The sequence below is a fragment of the Mya arenaria genome, chromosome 16 (genome assembly GCF_026914265.1).
Source record: "Mya arenaria isolate MELC-2E11 chromosome 16, ASM2691426v1".
NCBI classification, from domain to species: domain Eukaryota; kingdom Metazoa; phylum Mollusca; class Bivalvia; order Myida; family Myidae; genus Mya; species Mya arenaria.
Genome location: NC_069137.1, coordinates 42,968,229 through 42,985,984, shown reverse-complemented (window position 1 = coordinate 42,985,984; position 17,756 = coordinate 42,968,229). Strand labels below are relative to the sequence as shown.

At 36.2% G+C, this 17,756-nt stretch overlaps 1 protein-coding gene across 1 annotated transcript in view; it reads right to left on the bottom strand.

Annotated features, from left to right (window-relative positions):
* Window positions 1-12,686, bottom strand: part of LOC128221674 (very low-density lipoprotein receptor-like) — a 32,015-nt gene extending 19,329 nt beyond the window's left edge. Inside the window, exons 1-6 of the mRNA XM_052930273.1 lie at window positions 12,599-12,686; window positions 6,089-6,220; window positions 5,309-5,434; window positions 4,532-4,636; window positions 3,104-3,202; window positions 2,085-2,189 (exon numbers count right to left, since the gene is read on the bottom strand). Of these exons, the coding sequence (XP_052786233.1) occupies window positions 2,085-2,189; window positions 3,104-3,202; window positions 4,532-4,636; window positions 5,309-5,434; window positions 6,089-6,220; window positions 12,599-12,686 (655 nt within the window). The remainder of the gene's footprint in view (window positions 1-2,084; window positions 2,190-3,103; window positions 3,203-4,531; window positions 4,637-5,308; window positions 5,435-6,088; window positions 6,221-12,598) is intronic.
* Between the last annotated feature and the right edge of the window lie 5,070 nt (window positions 12,687-17,756).

The window sequence follows — 17,756 nt, the reverse complement described above, 5'->3', positions numbered from 1 at the left end:
CCATGACTCCACACACTATTGCCTCAACAAGCCGTGCATTATCATACATGTGAGTTAATTCGTCGTCATGACTCCACACACTATTGGCTCAACAAGGCGTATGTCACCCAACATGTGAGGTAATTCGTCGTAACGATTTCACACTATTGGCTCAACAAGGCGTATGTCACCCAACATGTGAGGTAATTCGTCGTAATGATTTCACACACTATTGGCACAACAAGGCGTATGTCACCCAACATGTGAGGTAATTCGTCGTAATGATTTCACACACTATTGGCTCAACAAGCCGTACATCAACCAAAACGTGTCAAGATAGCTAAAGTATATTCCCCTATATTTCAGAGCGACGGTCTTGTCAAGACAAGAAATTTAAAGTATATTCACCTGTATGACAATAAAAAGTATTGTCAAGATATATAAAGTATATTCCCCTGTATGACAGAGCGACGGTCTTGTCAAGATATATATTGTGTATTCCCAAGTGTGACAGAGAGACGGTCTGGTCAAGATACTTAAGGAATATTCACCTGTATGACAGAGCGATAATCGTGTCAAGATATCTAAAGTATAATCCCCTGTATGACAGAGAGACGCTCTTGTCAAGAACTATAAAGTATAACCCCTGTATGACAGAGAGACGGGTTTATCAAGAAGTATAAAGTACATTCCCCTGTATGACAAAGAGAGACAGAGGTCTGGTCATGATACTTAAAGTATATGCACCTGTATGACAGAGCGACGATCTTGTCATGAAATCTAAAGTATATTCCCTGTATGACAGAGAGACGGTCTGGTCATGATACTTAAAGTATATTCCCCTGTATGACAGAGCGACGGTCTGGTCAAGAAATCTAAAGTATATTCCCCTGTATGACAGAGAGACGGTCGTGTCAAGAATTTTAAAATATATTCCCCTGTATGACGGAGACACGGATTTGTCAAGAAGTCTACAGTATTTTTCACTGTATAACAGAGAGACGGATTTGTCAAGAAGTATACAGTACTTTCCCCCGTATGATAGAGAGCCGGTCTTGTCAAGATATATAAAGTATATTCACCTGTTTGACAGAGCGACGGTCTTGTCAACAAATTGAAAGTATTTTCCCCTGTGTGACAGAAAGACGATCTTGTCAAGATATATAAAGTATATTCCTTTATATGACAGAGCAACGGTCTTGTCAAGATATAGAAAGTACATTCCCCTGTATGACAGAGTGACGGTCTTGTCAGGAAATCTAAAGTATGTTCCCCTGTATGACAGAGAGACGGTATTGTCCAGAAATCTAAAGTATATTCCCACGTGTGACAGAGAGACGGTCTGGTCAAGATACTTAAGGAATATTCACCTGTATGACAGAGCGATAATCGTGTCAAGAAATCTAAAGTATATTCCCCTGTATGACAGAGAGACGGATTTATCAAAAAGTATAAAATATTCCCCTGTATGACAGAGAGACGGTCTGGTCAAGATACTTAAAGTAAATTCACCTGTATGACAAAGCGACGATCTTGTCATGAAATCTAAAGTATATTCCCCTGTATGACAGGGAGACGGTCTTGTCAAGAAATTTAAAGTATACTCCTCTGTATGACACAAAGACGGTCTTGCCAAGAAATATAACGAATATCCCTCTGTATGACAGAGAGACGGTCTTGTCATGAAATATGTAGTACATTCCCCTGTTTGATAGAGAGACGGTCTTGTCATAAAATATTAAGTACATTCCCCTGTATGATAGAAAAACGGTATTTTCAATAAATCTTAATTATATTCCCTTGTATGACAGAATGACGGTCTGGCCAAGCAATCTAAATCGTATTCCCCTATATGACAAAGAGACGGTCTTGTCAAGAAATATAATTAAAATCACCTGTATTACAAAGAGACGGTCTCGTCAATAGATATGAAGTGAATTCACTTGTAAGAAGGAGAGACTGGAGTGTCAACAAATATTAAGTAGTATCACTTGCTTGACAGATACACGGTTGTGCCAAGAGTGACATTCGTGACATGACCTATAAAATTAATTCGCCTGTATTACAAAGACAAAATCGTGTCACGAAATCTAAAGTCAATTCACCTTTTTGACAGCCGGCTTCGTCTGATCCATCCGGGCATTCTCGCGCCCCATCACACTTCATAGCACATGTACCATTAGAACATCTCACACGGCCGCTGGGACAAGCTAGAATGTACAGGTCAAATCGTAAATATGCTGTGTAAAACATTAATGACGCAATGAAACCATAAGAGAAGTCACAGTTGTTAAAAACTGTTTCATGACACAAGATTAAAGCCTTGTATTCACAAACATGAGGCATACACTGTACAAATATACACAGACAGACAAAAATGCGTAATGTTTTGTTTTACTTGTTCGGATTACCACCTTGGAATGTTCAACGAGACAATTGAGATCTTAAAAGACAAATGCAAGGATTCTCAAAGTTGACTTAGATCAAATCTATCCTTATTTCTTGAACATTATGCAGCGTTTCGAATTTTCGTGATTTAATTGAACCCTCTGGCGTGACTCATAATACATCGACCTTGTGTTTACCTAAACTTATCTGCACTTAAACGTGTTTCGATAATATGTATCAATATGTAAAGGTATTACTACTTAATCGCTTTCAAATGTAGGAAATCATTCGCTAGGTTTTTGGGTTTTTTTTAAAATGACGGGTTTTTAAAATTTGTCTCCCTTTATGACATTCTCGTTGATACAATTTCAAAGAATGAAAATAGTATAAATCTTATTACCATAATGATTGTGAATTCGTTAACTTGTAATTGGAAAAACGGAATTCTTGTTCTTGATATATTCGTGAAACCCGCTCGTAAATGTATAGTTTAACAAAAAAAGCTTCATAATAATCATCTCATAAACTCGTGTCTTCGCTTGGACTATGTTAAATAGGTAAACCATAGTTTTATCTAACAATGCTAGGTAAACAGTGGACTCTTTTTGCAAACTACTCCCCTTTGCCAACTAAATAATTGGGTCAATATTTTGTAAAATTGTAGTAAGTCTAGTAAGGGGCCACTTGGCAATTGGGGACGCTTCTTCGGCAAGAAGATAAATTCGAGTTTTCTTACGGCAGTTTTCCTCATCCGCGCCGGAGTCACATTCAGCATTGCCATTGCACCGAGGTACACATGTACCATTATCACAGCGAAACTCGTTCACACTGCAAGCTGTAATTAAAGAATCACTTATAGAGATATCACATAGACCGTTTTAACAGCGTTACTCGGTAACACCGCAAGCTCATATAAATGTATCACTTATATAGATATCATATGTACTGTTATCACGGTGAAACTCGTTCACATCGCAATAAATAGATCACTTATATAGACATTGCATGTACCGTTTTCACAGCGTATCTCGTTCATAGCACAGGCTGTAATAACTGAATCATTTATATGGATACCACATGGACTGTTATTACAGAACGGACCTCGTTCACATCACAATAAAATTGCCTTTGCCTATTTGACTTTAAACCTACAACAAAAAATTTCCCATACCCACCATTGCAGCCAGTATGTTCATTACAGATGGCAGCGTACTTTAAGCTTATAGTTTGAGTAGATTATACCAAAGGACATTGGTCTAAAGGGCTTTAAACCTAAAACTTTAATCTTCTCACTACTGCCATCGCAATCTGTCTGAATATATTGTTAGTATCTTTCAAGGCCTAAAGTGTAAGATAGGTTCATCCCAACCCAACCTTGTGGTGTTTTGCGGAAACGAAGTTTATCGAGTTTCCGAAGAACACACTGCGCGAGCGCCTATGTTAGATGCATTTTCTCCCACCTCAGTTAAACAAAACAAAATTAAAATGCATTTTTGCTGGAACGTTTTTGTGCGTAGTGAAAATAAATTGCGGATAGATATGTGAAAAGTCATGAATGTCATGGATACGCGCGCAGTGATTCATAGTATGTTAATGGTGAAATTGTTTTTTTAAATAGATCTTAGGAGAGTGCATCATTATTTTTAATGCTGTGTAAACAACATTTTTGGTGCTATTTAAGGCGAGAAATAATTAATTTAGACTTTAAATATTGCCTCAAGACAAGGGTTCCGTGATGCTACAGACATCGGTCTTCAACAAGGGGGGTAATTGTGTGATGTAAATACAAAAAAGAGTTCAATACGGGTACTTTGCCTGGCAATATAAGAATTTCGAGCATGGCCAAATCATGCATCAGCATGGCCTGTTAGGTTTTCTTAAATGAAATGAAGTACTTTTTTAACAATTCTTAAATGAAATGATAACCTATTGGTGTAACTATAAGTGATGAATTGCGTGATTGATGTTATTATCTGGTGAGCTTATTTGGGCTGGTCAAAGTACGCGGAGTCCTCCCAACTGCGTTCGTACCCCGATAATGATATTAATCACGCATTTCTTTCCTAAAATGGAGACTTTTGCCAGCCCAACTGCGATCATATCCTGATAATGACATCAATCACGCATTTCATTCCTTAAATGATATGTAATGCCATCTACATACCACACCGATCCTCGTCGTCTCCACCATCACATTCGGACGTTCCGTTACAGAATGTAGCACATTGTCCGCTTTCACACTTGTATTCGCCACTGCGGCAAACAGGCTCTGCAATGATTTTGAATATCAAAGGTTTAATTATTCATAATTTGGCCATGTTATCTAAGCACTTACCGTACGGTAGCTTTTTCGAGTTAACATTTCTGAATAGTTATAGTATTTATTTCGAAACTACGAGCTTTATTGGTCAGTTTATGGACTATTTATTTTATTTTGCAATTTCCAAAAAAAGATCGACATGTAATGTGTCCTCCGTTCTTTTTCGGTATAATTGGAAATCATGTACCAGGCAACACGAAATTTAACAGTCCATGTTTAAGACGAACTACAGGAAGAAAATGGAAATCAAAATTCACACAATTCGAATTTAAACAGTCAAGTTCAAAATCATTTTAAATAAGAGAATGCAGATTCAGTCCAGGGAATACGACATTTAGCAATCAATGTCAAAGGTGAACTAAACGACGAAAGTTTAGATCTAGGGAATACGATATTTAGCAATTAATGCTCAAGGTGAAGTTATATATATGCAAAATGGCAACATACAAGTGTGTGTTTTAATGTTTATGACAATGTGTACCGTAAAGCATAAAAAAATATGTCAAAGAAACATAATATGAACTCGGAATGCCACAAGTGTGACTTAGTTACTACCGATTACATGAAGACTTATCTACTCGCGAAATAAGTTAATGAAATATAAGATGTAGCCCTACGAACCACAGTTGGTTTCGTCGTCGCCATTCGGGCAATGTCTTTCACCATCGCAGAGAAATTCTTTCTGAATACAGCTGAGGTTTCCACCGTTCGCCTTCTCACACACGTAGGTCCCAGTACTGCAAGCCTCTATGGGAGAGAAATCACTTCACAGTATAAACAATTCACTATATGTGCAATGGACATGCATTATCAAGTGTGTATGTTTACTCTATATACTCCTAAACTTTATAGAATTGCGCGGTGGTAAGCGTACTCGCTTCTCTCCAAAGCGACCCGAGTTCGATTCCAGGCCTGGGCACATGTGAGTTTGGTAAGTGGTCACCAAGCCGGACAAGTGGGTTTTCTCCGGGTACTCCGATTTTCCCTCTCACTCAACATTGTGAGAACGAGAGTGACTTAGTATAATATATCATAACTTTCTTCACAACTGTTGTAAAGTAAATAATGCTCAAACAAAGTTTACACCAATTGGTAAGTATGTATCTTGATAATATAAGTATAACGATGGTCGATATTAGTAAGTATAAAATAGCAAGAAAAAGGGCTTCTTATACGAAACTGAGAGGTAAACATAAATGTTTTTTATAAGTCTAACAATTAATTCCCTAGACCGATACTTTGTTTTGTGAGATGATTTCTCCCAGATGACCTATGATATTTTTAACTAACACTTTTTGCACTAAGACAATCACCGATTAACCGACAACGACGACAACCCTTCCAATGCTCCTATAATACAGGCAACTTAACTTGAATCAACAACATGAGCGAATAACTTACTTGTGGTCTTTAATAAATTGAAGTAGTTTTTCCTTGCGGACACACATCTTCTTTGTGCATTTGTTTGATGTTTTCCGTCAATTGTGGTCACTGTGTAAACCAACAGCACCAGCAACACGTGTATAAGTCGCACTAAAAACACATCAACTAAAACGTTATTTATAAATCTGTATTTTTAAGTATAAATGCATTTATTTGCACACTTATAAATGCAACACACTTATCGTCGTATAACTCAGATACAGCTTTTTTCTTCAAAAGTGTCCTCTTACAGAAAAAAACGAACACCAAATTTGTGAAGAAAACTCATATTGTATATATTACTAAACTATGTGTAAAGTCATAAGCAAGAACACAAACGACAATGAACTTAAGACCGAATCGGATAAAACACACCAGAAAAAACACAATCATAACAGAGCACCCATCAAATTAGCCTAACCATTAATACTGGTCACGGCCCCAAAATGTCTTTGGAAGACGGAGTAAGAAATAACACGTCGTGTCAGATATGAAAATTATATACAATACAACAGAAGTGACGTCGACGTTAGGACCTAACGCCGCGACGTCACGCTACGTAAGGTTGCGCGTTATACAATACAATTACAATTTATGACAAAGAAATACCAGTGAAGTGTAGCCCCACCACAATATTGAGTTTAATGAAACGAAAACATCCTTCTACTATCAAGTGGGTTAAATAGAGAAATGTTAAAGAATATGGTTTCAATAACAAAAAGTAGTTTTATTACAACGGTATACTTTCTTGTAACGGGCAAAAAAATAGATATTTGCCAAAAACTGTTCGGAGAAGTATATCTAATAATGATGGCACAAAAGTTTAAACGACAAAGTAATATTAATAGTGATTATCTTACGACGTAGAATTGCAATACTAGCAACATAAAAAAAATCATGAAATTAGTTATGACGATGCAAACTCTTACATTTAGCCAGGTTAGCTCAACAGTATTTCACGGAAAATATATTAACTTTAATTTGAGTTCAAACTCCTTGGTTGTGGTAATGTTTATAATTATGATTATGATTAAGTTGACGATGATGGCGATGATGATGATGATGATGATGATGACGATGACGATGATGATGATGTTGTTGATGCTGCTGCAGCTGCTGCTCATGATGATGATGATGATGATTAGGAACTATTTGGCGTTCACTCATTTTTGATTATTACTCGTTGTATACTGTTGTGGTATATGTTTATTTTGAATTACCAAAACGAAATTTGCACTTTTATGAAAGAGGGAAAGTTTGGCAGAAGGATCAAAAAGCCATAGACAAATATTGGTATTATATCAGTATCATAAAGTATAAACACTTGTATATTTGGGAAACATCTTAAGCATATGCATAACACAATAATGAAAATAGGCATAAAACACGAACAATTTCTTAGGTTAAAGTGATTGAATTGTCAATGTTAAGATTTCGATCTCAGCGAGGAGTAACCTTCAAATTAAATATCAGTACTTGAAACGGAATCGATATTGATTATTGCATAACTGATGAAAATTAGAAATGAGGAAATGTTTTATCCTACTTTTACATAAGTAAAATAGAAATTGAAAATATTATTTGACAACGAAAAAAAAAAATAAACTTACATGTTTTCTCCATTTCCTAAATATTTATATTTTATTACATGTGGTGAAAGTATAAATATACAATTATTATTCAAGTAGCTATCAGTTGAAACCCACTGGCCACGGAAGCGATCATACATTTACAGTAATGTACGTAAAATTGTTCAAGTAGTGTATTTTATTTAATCTCATGTATATCAAGTTTTGTAAATTAGTGAAAGTGTAAATAAAATTAAATTCATAGTTCTGTGTAATATTCATTGCAGTCGACGTTTCGTGAAGTAAATCTCAGAGTTAGGCCATTTAGTTATTAATTCTAGACAAGAAAATAGCTATCACTTATCATCTAAGACTTCATAAGTATATTTCAGATCAGATAATTTCAGACTTCCTACAACTATGAGTACAATTGAGTCCAGGGGTAAATTATCTGACATTCAAGAGATCAGTACATTTGGATCAATGAGTAAAATAGCAAACACCCCAGAGTGGCGCCAATGTACATCCAGGTTAAATATTAAACATCATAGAGTAGGGCCCATTTGAACCCAAGGGTAAAAAATTCAAACATCTAAGAGGAGGCCAATCTAGATCCAGGGATAAATTATCTAGCATTCCAGAGTATGGCCAATTTGGACACAAGTGTAAAAATATCAAATATCACAGGTTGGGGCCCATCTGGACACAAGTGTAAAAATATCAAATATCACAGGTTGGGGCCCATTTGGACACAAGTGTAAAATATCAATCATCACAGAGTTGAACCCATTTAGATCCAGGGGTATACTATCAAGCAATCACACAGTGGGTCTGATTTGAAACAAAGGGTAAAAATATCAAACATCATAGAGGGCCCATTTGAATTCAAGGGTAAACAATTCAAACATCTTAGAAGGGGCCAATTTAGATCCAGGGGTAAACTATCTGGCATTCCAGGGTAAGGCCAATTTAGACCCAAGTGTAAAATACAAAACATCACAGGGTAGGGCCGATTGGGACCCAAGTGTAAAAAATCAATCATCACAGGGTGGGGCACATTTGGACCCAAGTGTAAAAATATCAATCATCACAGGGTGGGGCACATTTGGACCCAAGTGTAAATATATCAATCATCACAGGGTGGGGCCGATTTGGACCCAAGTGTAAAAATATCAATCATCACAGGGTGGGGCACATTTGGACCCAAGGGGTAAAATATCAAACATCAGAGAGTTGAACCCATTAAAATCCAGGGGTATCATATTATGAATTGCTCAGCTGTTCTCATTCGAACCAAAGGGTAAAATTATCAAACAGCATTAAATGGGGCCGTGCTTGACCCAGGGGAAAATAATCAAACTTAAACCTGAGGTAAAGATACTATACATTCCAGATTAGGGCCCATTTAGATCCAGGGGTAAATATCAAACTTTACAGAGTGGGACCCATTTGGAACCAAGGGTATAAGGATAAAGTGGTACGATATGAAACATCACAGAGTGGGACCCATTTGACCAAAGTGACAATATCAAACGGCATTGAGCGGGGCCAATTTAGACCCAGGGGAAAACATCCAACTCGCGAGAACGGAGCTGACATAATTCGACGGGTATATTATTAACAACCGTGGATAAAAGCGAATATAGATATAGGGGAAAATTAAAACCATCCCAGAATAGCACCCATTTGAACCAAGTGGTAAAAAATATCAATCATCACAGACCTATGTAATAGACACAGTGGTAAACTATCCTACATCTCAGTATGGGATCCATTTAAATCAATAAGAACCCTTTGGATCATTGGGTATAGGTATCAAACATCCCAGATTGCAGTCCATTTATTACTGACGTGAAGAAATAAACAAAGTTGGGCCCATTTACACAAAAGGGGTAATAATATCAAACATCACAGAGTGAGGCCCATTTGGGCACATGGTAAACATATGAAACATTTCAGACTAGGGCTTTTTGACACAGGTAATAAGATTTTGAACATTCCAGAGCGAAGACCATTTAGACCTATCGATAAAAGTATTAATTATCCAAGACATGAGCCCATCCATATTTAGGGGTTATGGTATGGAACACCCCAGAGTGTGGCATATGTTAACCCAAAGGTACGGGTATCCAACAAAACTTGGTCTTATTTAGACTCAGACGTAAGAATAACAATCATCCCAGAGAAAGGTCCATTTAGTCTCAAGGGTAAATATATCAAGCCTAACAGGTAGGGATCTTTTTAGACCAACAGATACAATTTTAAACTCTCACAGAAAATGGCCAATTAATGGAGCCCATTTTGACACAGAGGAAAACATGCAAACATTCCAGAGTGGGGCTCATTTAGACTCAAATGCTTAGATATCAAGCATCCAAGAGATGTACATGTTTAGACATAGACATAATGATATCAAATCTCACAGAGTGGGACCATTTATTTGTCCTGTGAGGGGATAAACTAGACTAAATGGTTCAAATGCAAACCCCACAGATTGGGGCGCAATTACACACAGAGATTCATTCATCAAACATCAAAGAGTAAGACCAACCAACACCACATCATTTATTGTGTTTTTACTGAAATGGAAGCGTTCGGCAAATTCAACGTCTGCAATTTGTACAGAACAACGTTTTCACAAGATGGTGCTAGGTTAACGGTCAAGACACCTTTTCTGACATCAACAGGATACCACTTAAGCACCGTTTCCGCAAAGGCAGAGTAAGTAACTTGAGCAACAAACAGGGCAACACCTTACCTTATATTCGGGGCATTGGTCCGTTAATGCTCTAAATCATGGTTCATACAATGTTGAAGAACTAACGTCAATGCACGAAGATACGATTGGGAGAATGTTCAAGATAAAATAAGCATTAAACTTTGGGCAGTACTTCCGACAACTTTCACGTTTACGCTCGGGACAAGGCTTCATACAAGACCCAAACATTGCTTTGACCAACAAACAAGACAACGCTCATGTTATTGCTCGAGGCAACGCGCGTTAAAATAAGGGACATTCTAAGCGTTCACTTCCAACATGGCTTAAGACGATCATGAGACTCTATATAAGTGAATATGCGTTATGTTCAAGTCGAATGCCAGAGCGACGCTTCCAAAAAAGCAATAAACAATATTCGAACGACGAACAGGGCAACAACCACGTAAATGCTCCAGTTAATCTACAGGAAAAATTTGAAACGATCTTAAGTAAAGCTTCGGACAACAGAGCAGGAACCATGTTTATGTACATCGAAAACGCTCACGATAACGGTTGTAATGCCTTAAACAAAGTTATGGGCACTCTGAACAACGCTTAGGGGGCCTTACATATATCATTATCGCAACGTTGGCCTTCTAACTCATGACAACACCTTTATAAATATATATTTCTTAACTATCGTAACAAACCCTCTCTCTCTCTCTCTCCCCCCCCCCCCCTCTCTCTCTCTCTCATTCTATCTCTCTTGTCCGCTCTCTCTCTCTCTCTCTCTCTCTCTCTCTCTCTCTCTCTCTCTCTCTCTCTCTCACTCGATGTTTACCTCCCCATTCTCTCTGAAGTAGTTGTATAACAGTGCCAACATATTTGATTGAATACCAAAACGATAACTGCACTAAATTAAATAAGAAACAGACTGAGTGCAGTAACAATAAATTCGGATATACAAACAAAAACAGAATTGACCATTGCTGGTATTGTATCGTTATCATACAAAAACATATGTTCATAAAATACAGTGAAATCACAGAACATAATTTGAGCATTATCAATATTCATATGAAAAAATACAGAAACAAGCCGAAAGTTAAAACAATAACCCCGTTTAATGTCACAGGGCAAACGCCAAAGACATAGAACACAAAAACAAACAGTCACAAACCAGAAACATGGAACAGCAGCAAAGAAACTCCACAAACAACACAGTACATATATACTATATAAAACACTAGGTGTGTTTAGTAAATTTACTGGGGGAGGGGGGGGGGGGTAACCAGTTTGTGTGCACAACCTCACTCTTATTCCAACAATCCCGAATAAGTTAAAAACGTAAATGGTAAATCTTAACAAAAAGAATGCATTAACTTGAGAAAACGTAATAATAAAAATAATAACAAAATAATAGTTAAACCCCAAGTACTTCTATGATCAATACTTAGAAACTGTATGAACATATATGTGTTTACATCAACGACACAAAAGGTTTTGTATTTATTACATATGTGAATGAAAATGAAAGTGGTCTCGTGGTGTAGTAGTCAGACTCTACCTCAAAACTTTAAAGGTCTATCCCTACAAGGGTGCTTTCCCTTAGCCTCTATAATTGAAATTAGTACTACTTAATTACCAGGAACCAGACTCGAGTGTGATACTTGATTTCATCACCCCCCGCCAGTATAAACACAATTTTTGCTTATTTTACTATCAAATAATGTTCCTTTAAGAAATGTAAAACTTACGGCTTTTCTCCATATCCGAAACAATTATATTTTGTTTAACTTCTAATTATAATCATTCACCTCTGATTAAACAATCATTATGAGTTAAAACCCACAGGCAAGGGAAGTTATCTTTAATTTATTTTTATGTATGTAAATTAGTTCAAATTTCATATTTTATGTAAACACATGTATTACAAAATTACATATTTTGAAAACGAAATATAATGAAATTATATAGTCTGCATAATAATCGTTGCATTCAAAGTTTTTACGAAGGATATCTTAGGGTAAGAGCTTCAAACATAGTAGATTTATGTATTTTCTTTATAAGGCTGATTTAGACCAAGGGAATATATATTGAACTTATCAATGTAAGACTTTGCTTCCAACGTGGCGTAAGACGATCAGGAAACCTTATATCGGCCAATGCGCATGCTATGTTCAAGTTGAATGCCATAGCGACACTTTCAACAAAGCCATATACTTCGAACAACGAACACTCTCTCTCTCTCTTTCTCTGTCTCTCGCTGTTTCTCTCTCTCTCTCTCTTTCTCTCTCAATTTGCAACGCATCTTCTAATTAATATCAAAAGAAACACATTCTATATTTTTAATAACTGTATCAGGTCTGATTCACTTTTCTGCTTCAATTTCTGAGCATTGAGATACTCTTAATATACATGGCTCTTTCTAAATTAGCATTTGTCAGGTAAGGTTGTCAGGTAGAGTAAAAATATCAAACTAGAGTTTGATCCATTTATGCCAAGAGGTAAGGAAATTTAACATACCAGAATAAGGCCTTAGTAGAACAGGACATTCATATATCAAACATCGAAGAGAGGGCTTATTTAGACACAGGTTTAAAGATAACAAACATCTCACATGGGGGCCAATTGCATCCAGTGATAATATCAAACATCGAAGATTGGAATCAATTAAGACCCAGGAATAAACCCATAGAACATGCTAAAGCGGACCCTATTTAGACCCTTGGGTAAATGTTGAATATCATACAGAGTATTTTGACACAGAGATTAAGACATCATATAGTGTGGCCTATTTAGACCAATTGATAAAGAGATCCGACATTCCCAATTGTGCCATATAACCAAGGTTTGAATACAGCAATCAATCCATGTTGACCCAGGGGGTTAACATCAAACATCCCACAGTTACACCCATTAAGACCCCGAGGGAAAATTATCGAACGTCACTGAGTTGGGCCGTTTTAGACCAAAGGTTGAGATATCTAACATTTAATTGTGTGTACCATTTAGATCCAGGAGAAAATATATCAAACAGAAGAACGAACTCGTATGACACGAAACCAGCAAAAATATAATTAAAACAGGGCTTATTTCAAATATTTAAGTTCATTTAAATTTTTCGATTTAACCGTTAGGCTTTTTAATGTTACATGCCTTTTACAAGGCATCAATATGGTTCTTGGCCACAAATTATAATCAAAGATAAATGAGAGTTGTTTTCATTAAGAACTATGTTTTTTTTTTTAAATCTTATATATATATAGCTATAATTTATATATAGACGCATTTCCATTAACTTATAACTCTATTGGCCTCGTCTTATAATTATATTGATTTAATTTATTTATAAAACAAAACATTGAAATGCCAAGTATTAACTTATTATCAGTCAGCAACATTAATAAAGGGGAAATGGAATGGAACAGAATATACAATACAACAATGACAAGTACAGGGACAAGTCTTGTATAGTAGTCAACATTTTAAAAATAAACTATGTTTTTAACCCGTGTAAAATCAGCAGTTTGAATTTTCCAAGTACATCAAATACCATTACTTTTCCAAAACTCTCTATGGAGCGATCGAAATCCATCTTCGTTTCTGCTTAAGTTCAAGTACAATGTGGGGCAATCTTAGCGTTCACTTCCAACATGGCTTAAGACGATCATGAGACTCTATATAAGTAAATGCGCGTGCAATGTTGAAGTCGAATGCCAGAGCAACGCTTCCAACAGAGCAATATACAATCTTCGAACGAAGAATAGGGCAATAACCACGTAAATGCTGAAGTTAAAACTCCAGGCAAAATTTGAAACAATGTTAAAATGGATAAACAGGAATCATGTTTGTGTACGTGAAAAACGCTCACGATAACGTATATTATGCCTTCAACAAAGATATGGGCACTCTGAACAACGCTTAGGAGGCCTTACATTTATTATTATCGCAACGTTGGCCTTCAAACTCAAGAAAACACCTTTATAACGCTCAATATATTATATTAATTAACAGCGTATAGATCACGGCATGATTAAACTATCGTAACAAACTCTCTCTCTCTTTCTCCCCCTCGCTCACTCTCTCTCTCTCTCTCTCTCTCTCTCTCTCTCTCTCTCCCTCTCACTCCCTCTCTCTCTCTCTCTCTCTCTCTCTCTCTCTCTCTCTCTCTCTCTCTCTCTCTCTCTCCCTCGCTCTGTGTTTACCTCCCCATTCTCTCTGAACTAGTTGTATAATCACCCATTTGAACAGTGCCAACATATTTGATTGAATACCAAAACGATAACTGCACTAAATTAAATAAGAAACAGACTGAGTGCAGTAACAACACATTCGGATATACGAACAAAAACAGACTTGACCAGTGCTGGTATTGTATCTTTATCATAGAAAAACACATGCTCATAAAATACAGTGAAACATGGAACAACAGCAAAAAACTCCACAAACAACAAGGTACGTATATACTATATATGTGTGTTTATCAAGGATCGTTATATGCCGCCTTGGAACGGTCAGTAAAATGTAGACTTACTGGGGGGTTAAACCAGTTTGTGTGCAAAACTGCACTCTTATCCCAACAGTCCCGAATAAGGTAAAAACGTGAATGGTAAATCTTACCAAAATATGCATTAACTTGAGGAAACATAATAAAAAGAATAATAACAAAATAATAGTTAAACCCCAAGTACTTCTATGATCAATACTTAGAAACTGTATGAACATATATGTGTTTACATCAACGACACAAAAGGTTTTGTATTTATTACATATGTGAATGAAAATGAAAGTGGTCTAGTGGTGTAGTAGTCAGACTCTACCTCAAAACGTTAAAGGTCTATCCCTACAGGGGTGCTTTCTCTTAGCCTCTATAATTGGACATTAGTACTACTTAATTACCAGGAACCAGACTCGAGTGTGATACTTGATGTCATCACCCCCGCCAGTATAAACTCATTTTTTGCTTATTTTACTATCAAATGAATTAAGAAATGTAAAACTTACGGCTTTTCTCCATATCCGAAACAATTATATTTTGTTTAACGTCTAATTATAATCATTCACCTCTGATTTAGCTATTTTTATGAGTTAAAACCCACAGGCGAGGGAAGCTATGTTTAATTTATTGTTATGTATGTAATTAGTTCAAATTTCATATTTTATGTAAACACATGTATTACAAAATTACATATTTTGAAAACGAAATATAATGAAATTATATAGTCTGCATAATAATCGTTGCATTCAAAGTTTTTATGAAGGATATCTTAGGGTAAGAGCTTCAAACATAGTAGATTTATTTATTTTATTTATAAGGCTGATTTAGACCAAGGGAATATATATATTGAACTCATCAATGTAAGAGTTTGCTTCCAACGTGGCGTAAGACGATCAGGAAACCTTATATGGGCCAATGCGCATGCTATGTTCAAGTTGAATGCCAAATCGACGCTTTCAACAAAGCCATATACTTCTAAAAACGAACACTCTCTGTCTGTCTGTCTGTCTGTCTGTCTCTCTCTTTCTCTCTCTCTCTCTCTCTCTCTCTCTCTCTCTCTCTCTCTCTCTCTCTCTCTCTCTCTCAGGTCTGTGTCACTTTGCTGCTTCAATTTCTGATCAATGAGATGATACTCTTATATACATGGCTATTTCATTAGCATTTGTCAGGTAAGGCTTTTACATTATATTTCAAAACACTGAATAGGGTATTGCTTATGATGAGCTGTTTAGCTCTGTCAATCATAAATATAACTTCATCGCTAACAACTTGATTTGGCCGAATATAATGAAAGCCAAGAGATTTAACCATCAGGCGTGTAGCTGACTGTACGCGAATACGCAGTTGCGTAATGAAATTTTGAATTTTGGTCGTACTTTTTTACATACCAAAACCCCCGAATTTGAAATCAAAACCGAAAGGGGGGTAGGAGGTGAAGGGGCTATTATGATGTCAATCAATTATCTGCGTTATCCGAAATTGGCCCTAGCTACGCGCCTGATTAGATACAGTGCATCAGATTTCGCCCATTGCATTCATTTTGGTATTGATTCTTGGTAACTACACACGTGAACTGAACACCTTTAACATATTTATGATCCTCATATTTCTTAATTTCAATCAATACCTGCTCTACATTTACAGCTCTTTTATTATGACAAATATGTTATACCGACCTCTCCATAGATTGATTTGTTTAAGTTTAAATTTTAAGACATAAGAGTGTTTTACGAGAAAATTAAATGAATCTTTTTAAAACAAGGAAATCATCTAAGTCTCAAAATGTCTGATCCATAATTTAATATTGGGATAAAACATAAATTATATCAATCATATTTAATGTATGTTATATTGACAATGAAGGAAATTTAATTAAATATGATTTTAATTTAAATGTAGCCTTTGATGTTTGTCTTGCTAGTGTATCAAAAACATCAGATAGCATTATTTAAACATACTTGAAATAATTTCATGTTCAAAGAGTAACATATTTTTTTATTATATCAGATTATTCAGGTTCTTCAATATGAGTCAAATAGAGGCTCAATTTGATCCAAGGGTAAAAATATCAATTCACAGAGTGGGGCCGATTTGGACCCAGGGCTCTAAATCAATCATCAAAGACTGGGGCCCATTCAGACCCAGGAATAAAATATCAACTATCCCAAAATTGGGCCCATTTAGACTCAGGGGTAAGGGTATCAAACATACTGGAGTTGGGCCAATCTAGACCCGTGGGTAAGGATTTTAAACATCCCATAGTGGGGCCAATTGAGACCAAGGCATATATAAAAAATACATCCCAGGGTTTGGCTAATTTACACCCAGGTGTAAATAAATCAAATTTCACAGAGTGGGGCCCATTGAGACACTCGTCTATAAAAAGTACATCCCACAGGTTGGTTAATTTACACCCAGGGGTAAATAAATCAAATATCACAGAGTGGGGCCATCATTCAAACCCAGAGGTAAAGATATCAAATTTCCTAAATTGTTGAAGATTTAGACCAAGGGGTAAACTATCAAACCTCAGGGAGTGTGATCCATATAAACCTAAAGATTAATATAAAAGATATAATATAAACATACCATAAACGTTTCAAAAACCATTGAATGGAAACCATTCATACCTAGAGTTAAAATATCAAACTTACTAGAGTTTGGTCCATTTATATCAAGAGGTAAGGAAATTTGACATACCAGAATAAGCCCATAGTAGAACAGGACGTTCATATATCAAACATCGAAGAGAGGGCTTATTTAGACACAGGTTTAAAGATAACAAACATCTCACATGGGGGCCAATTACATCCAGTGATAATATCAAACATCGAAGATTGGGATCAATTAAGACCCAGGAATAAACCCATAGAACATGCT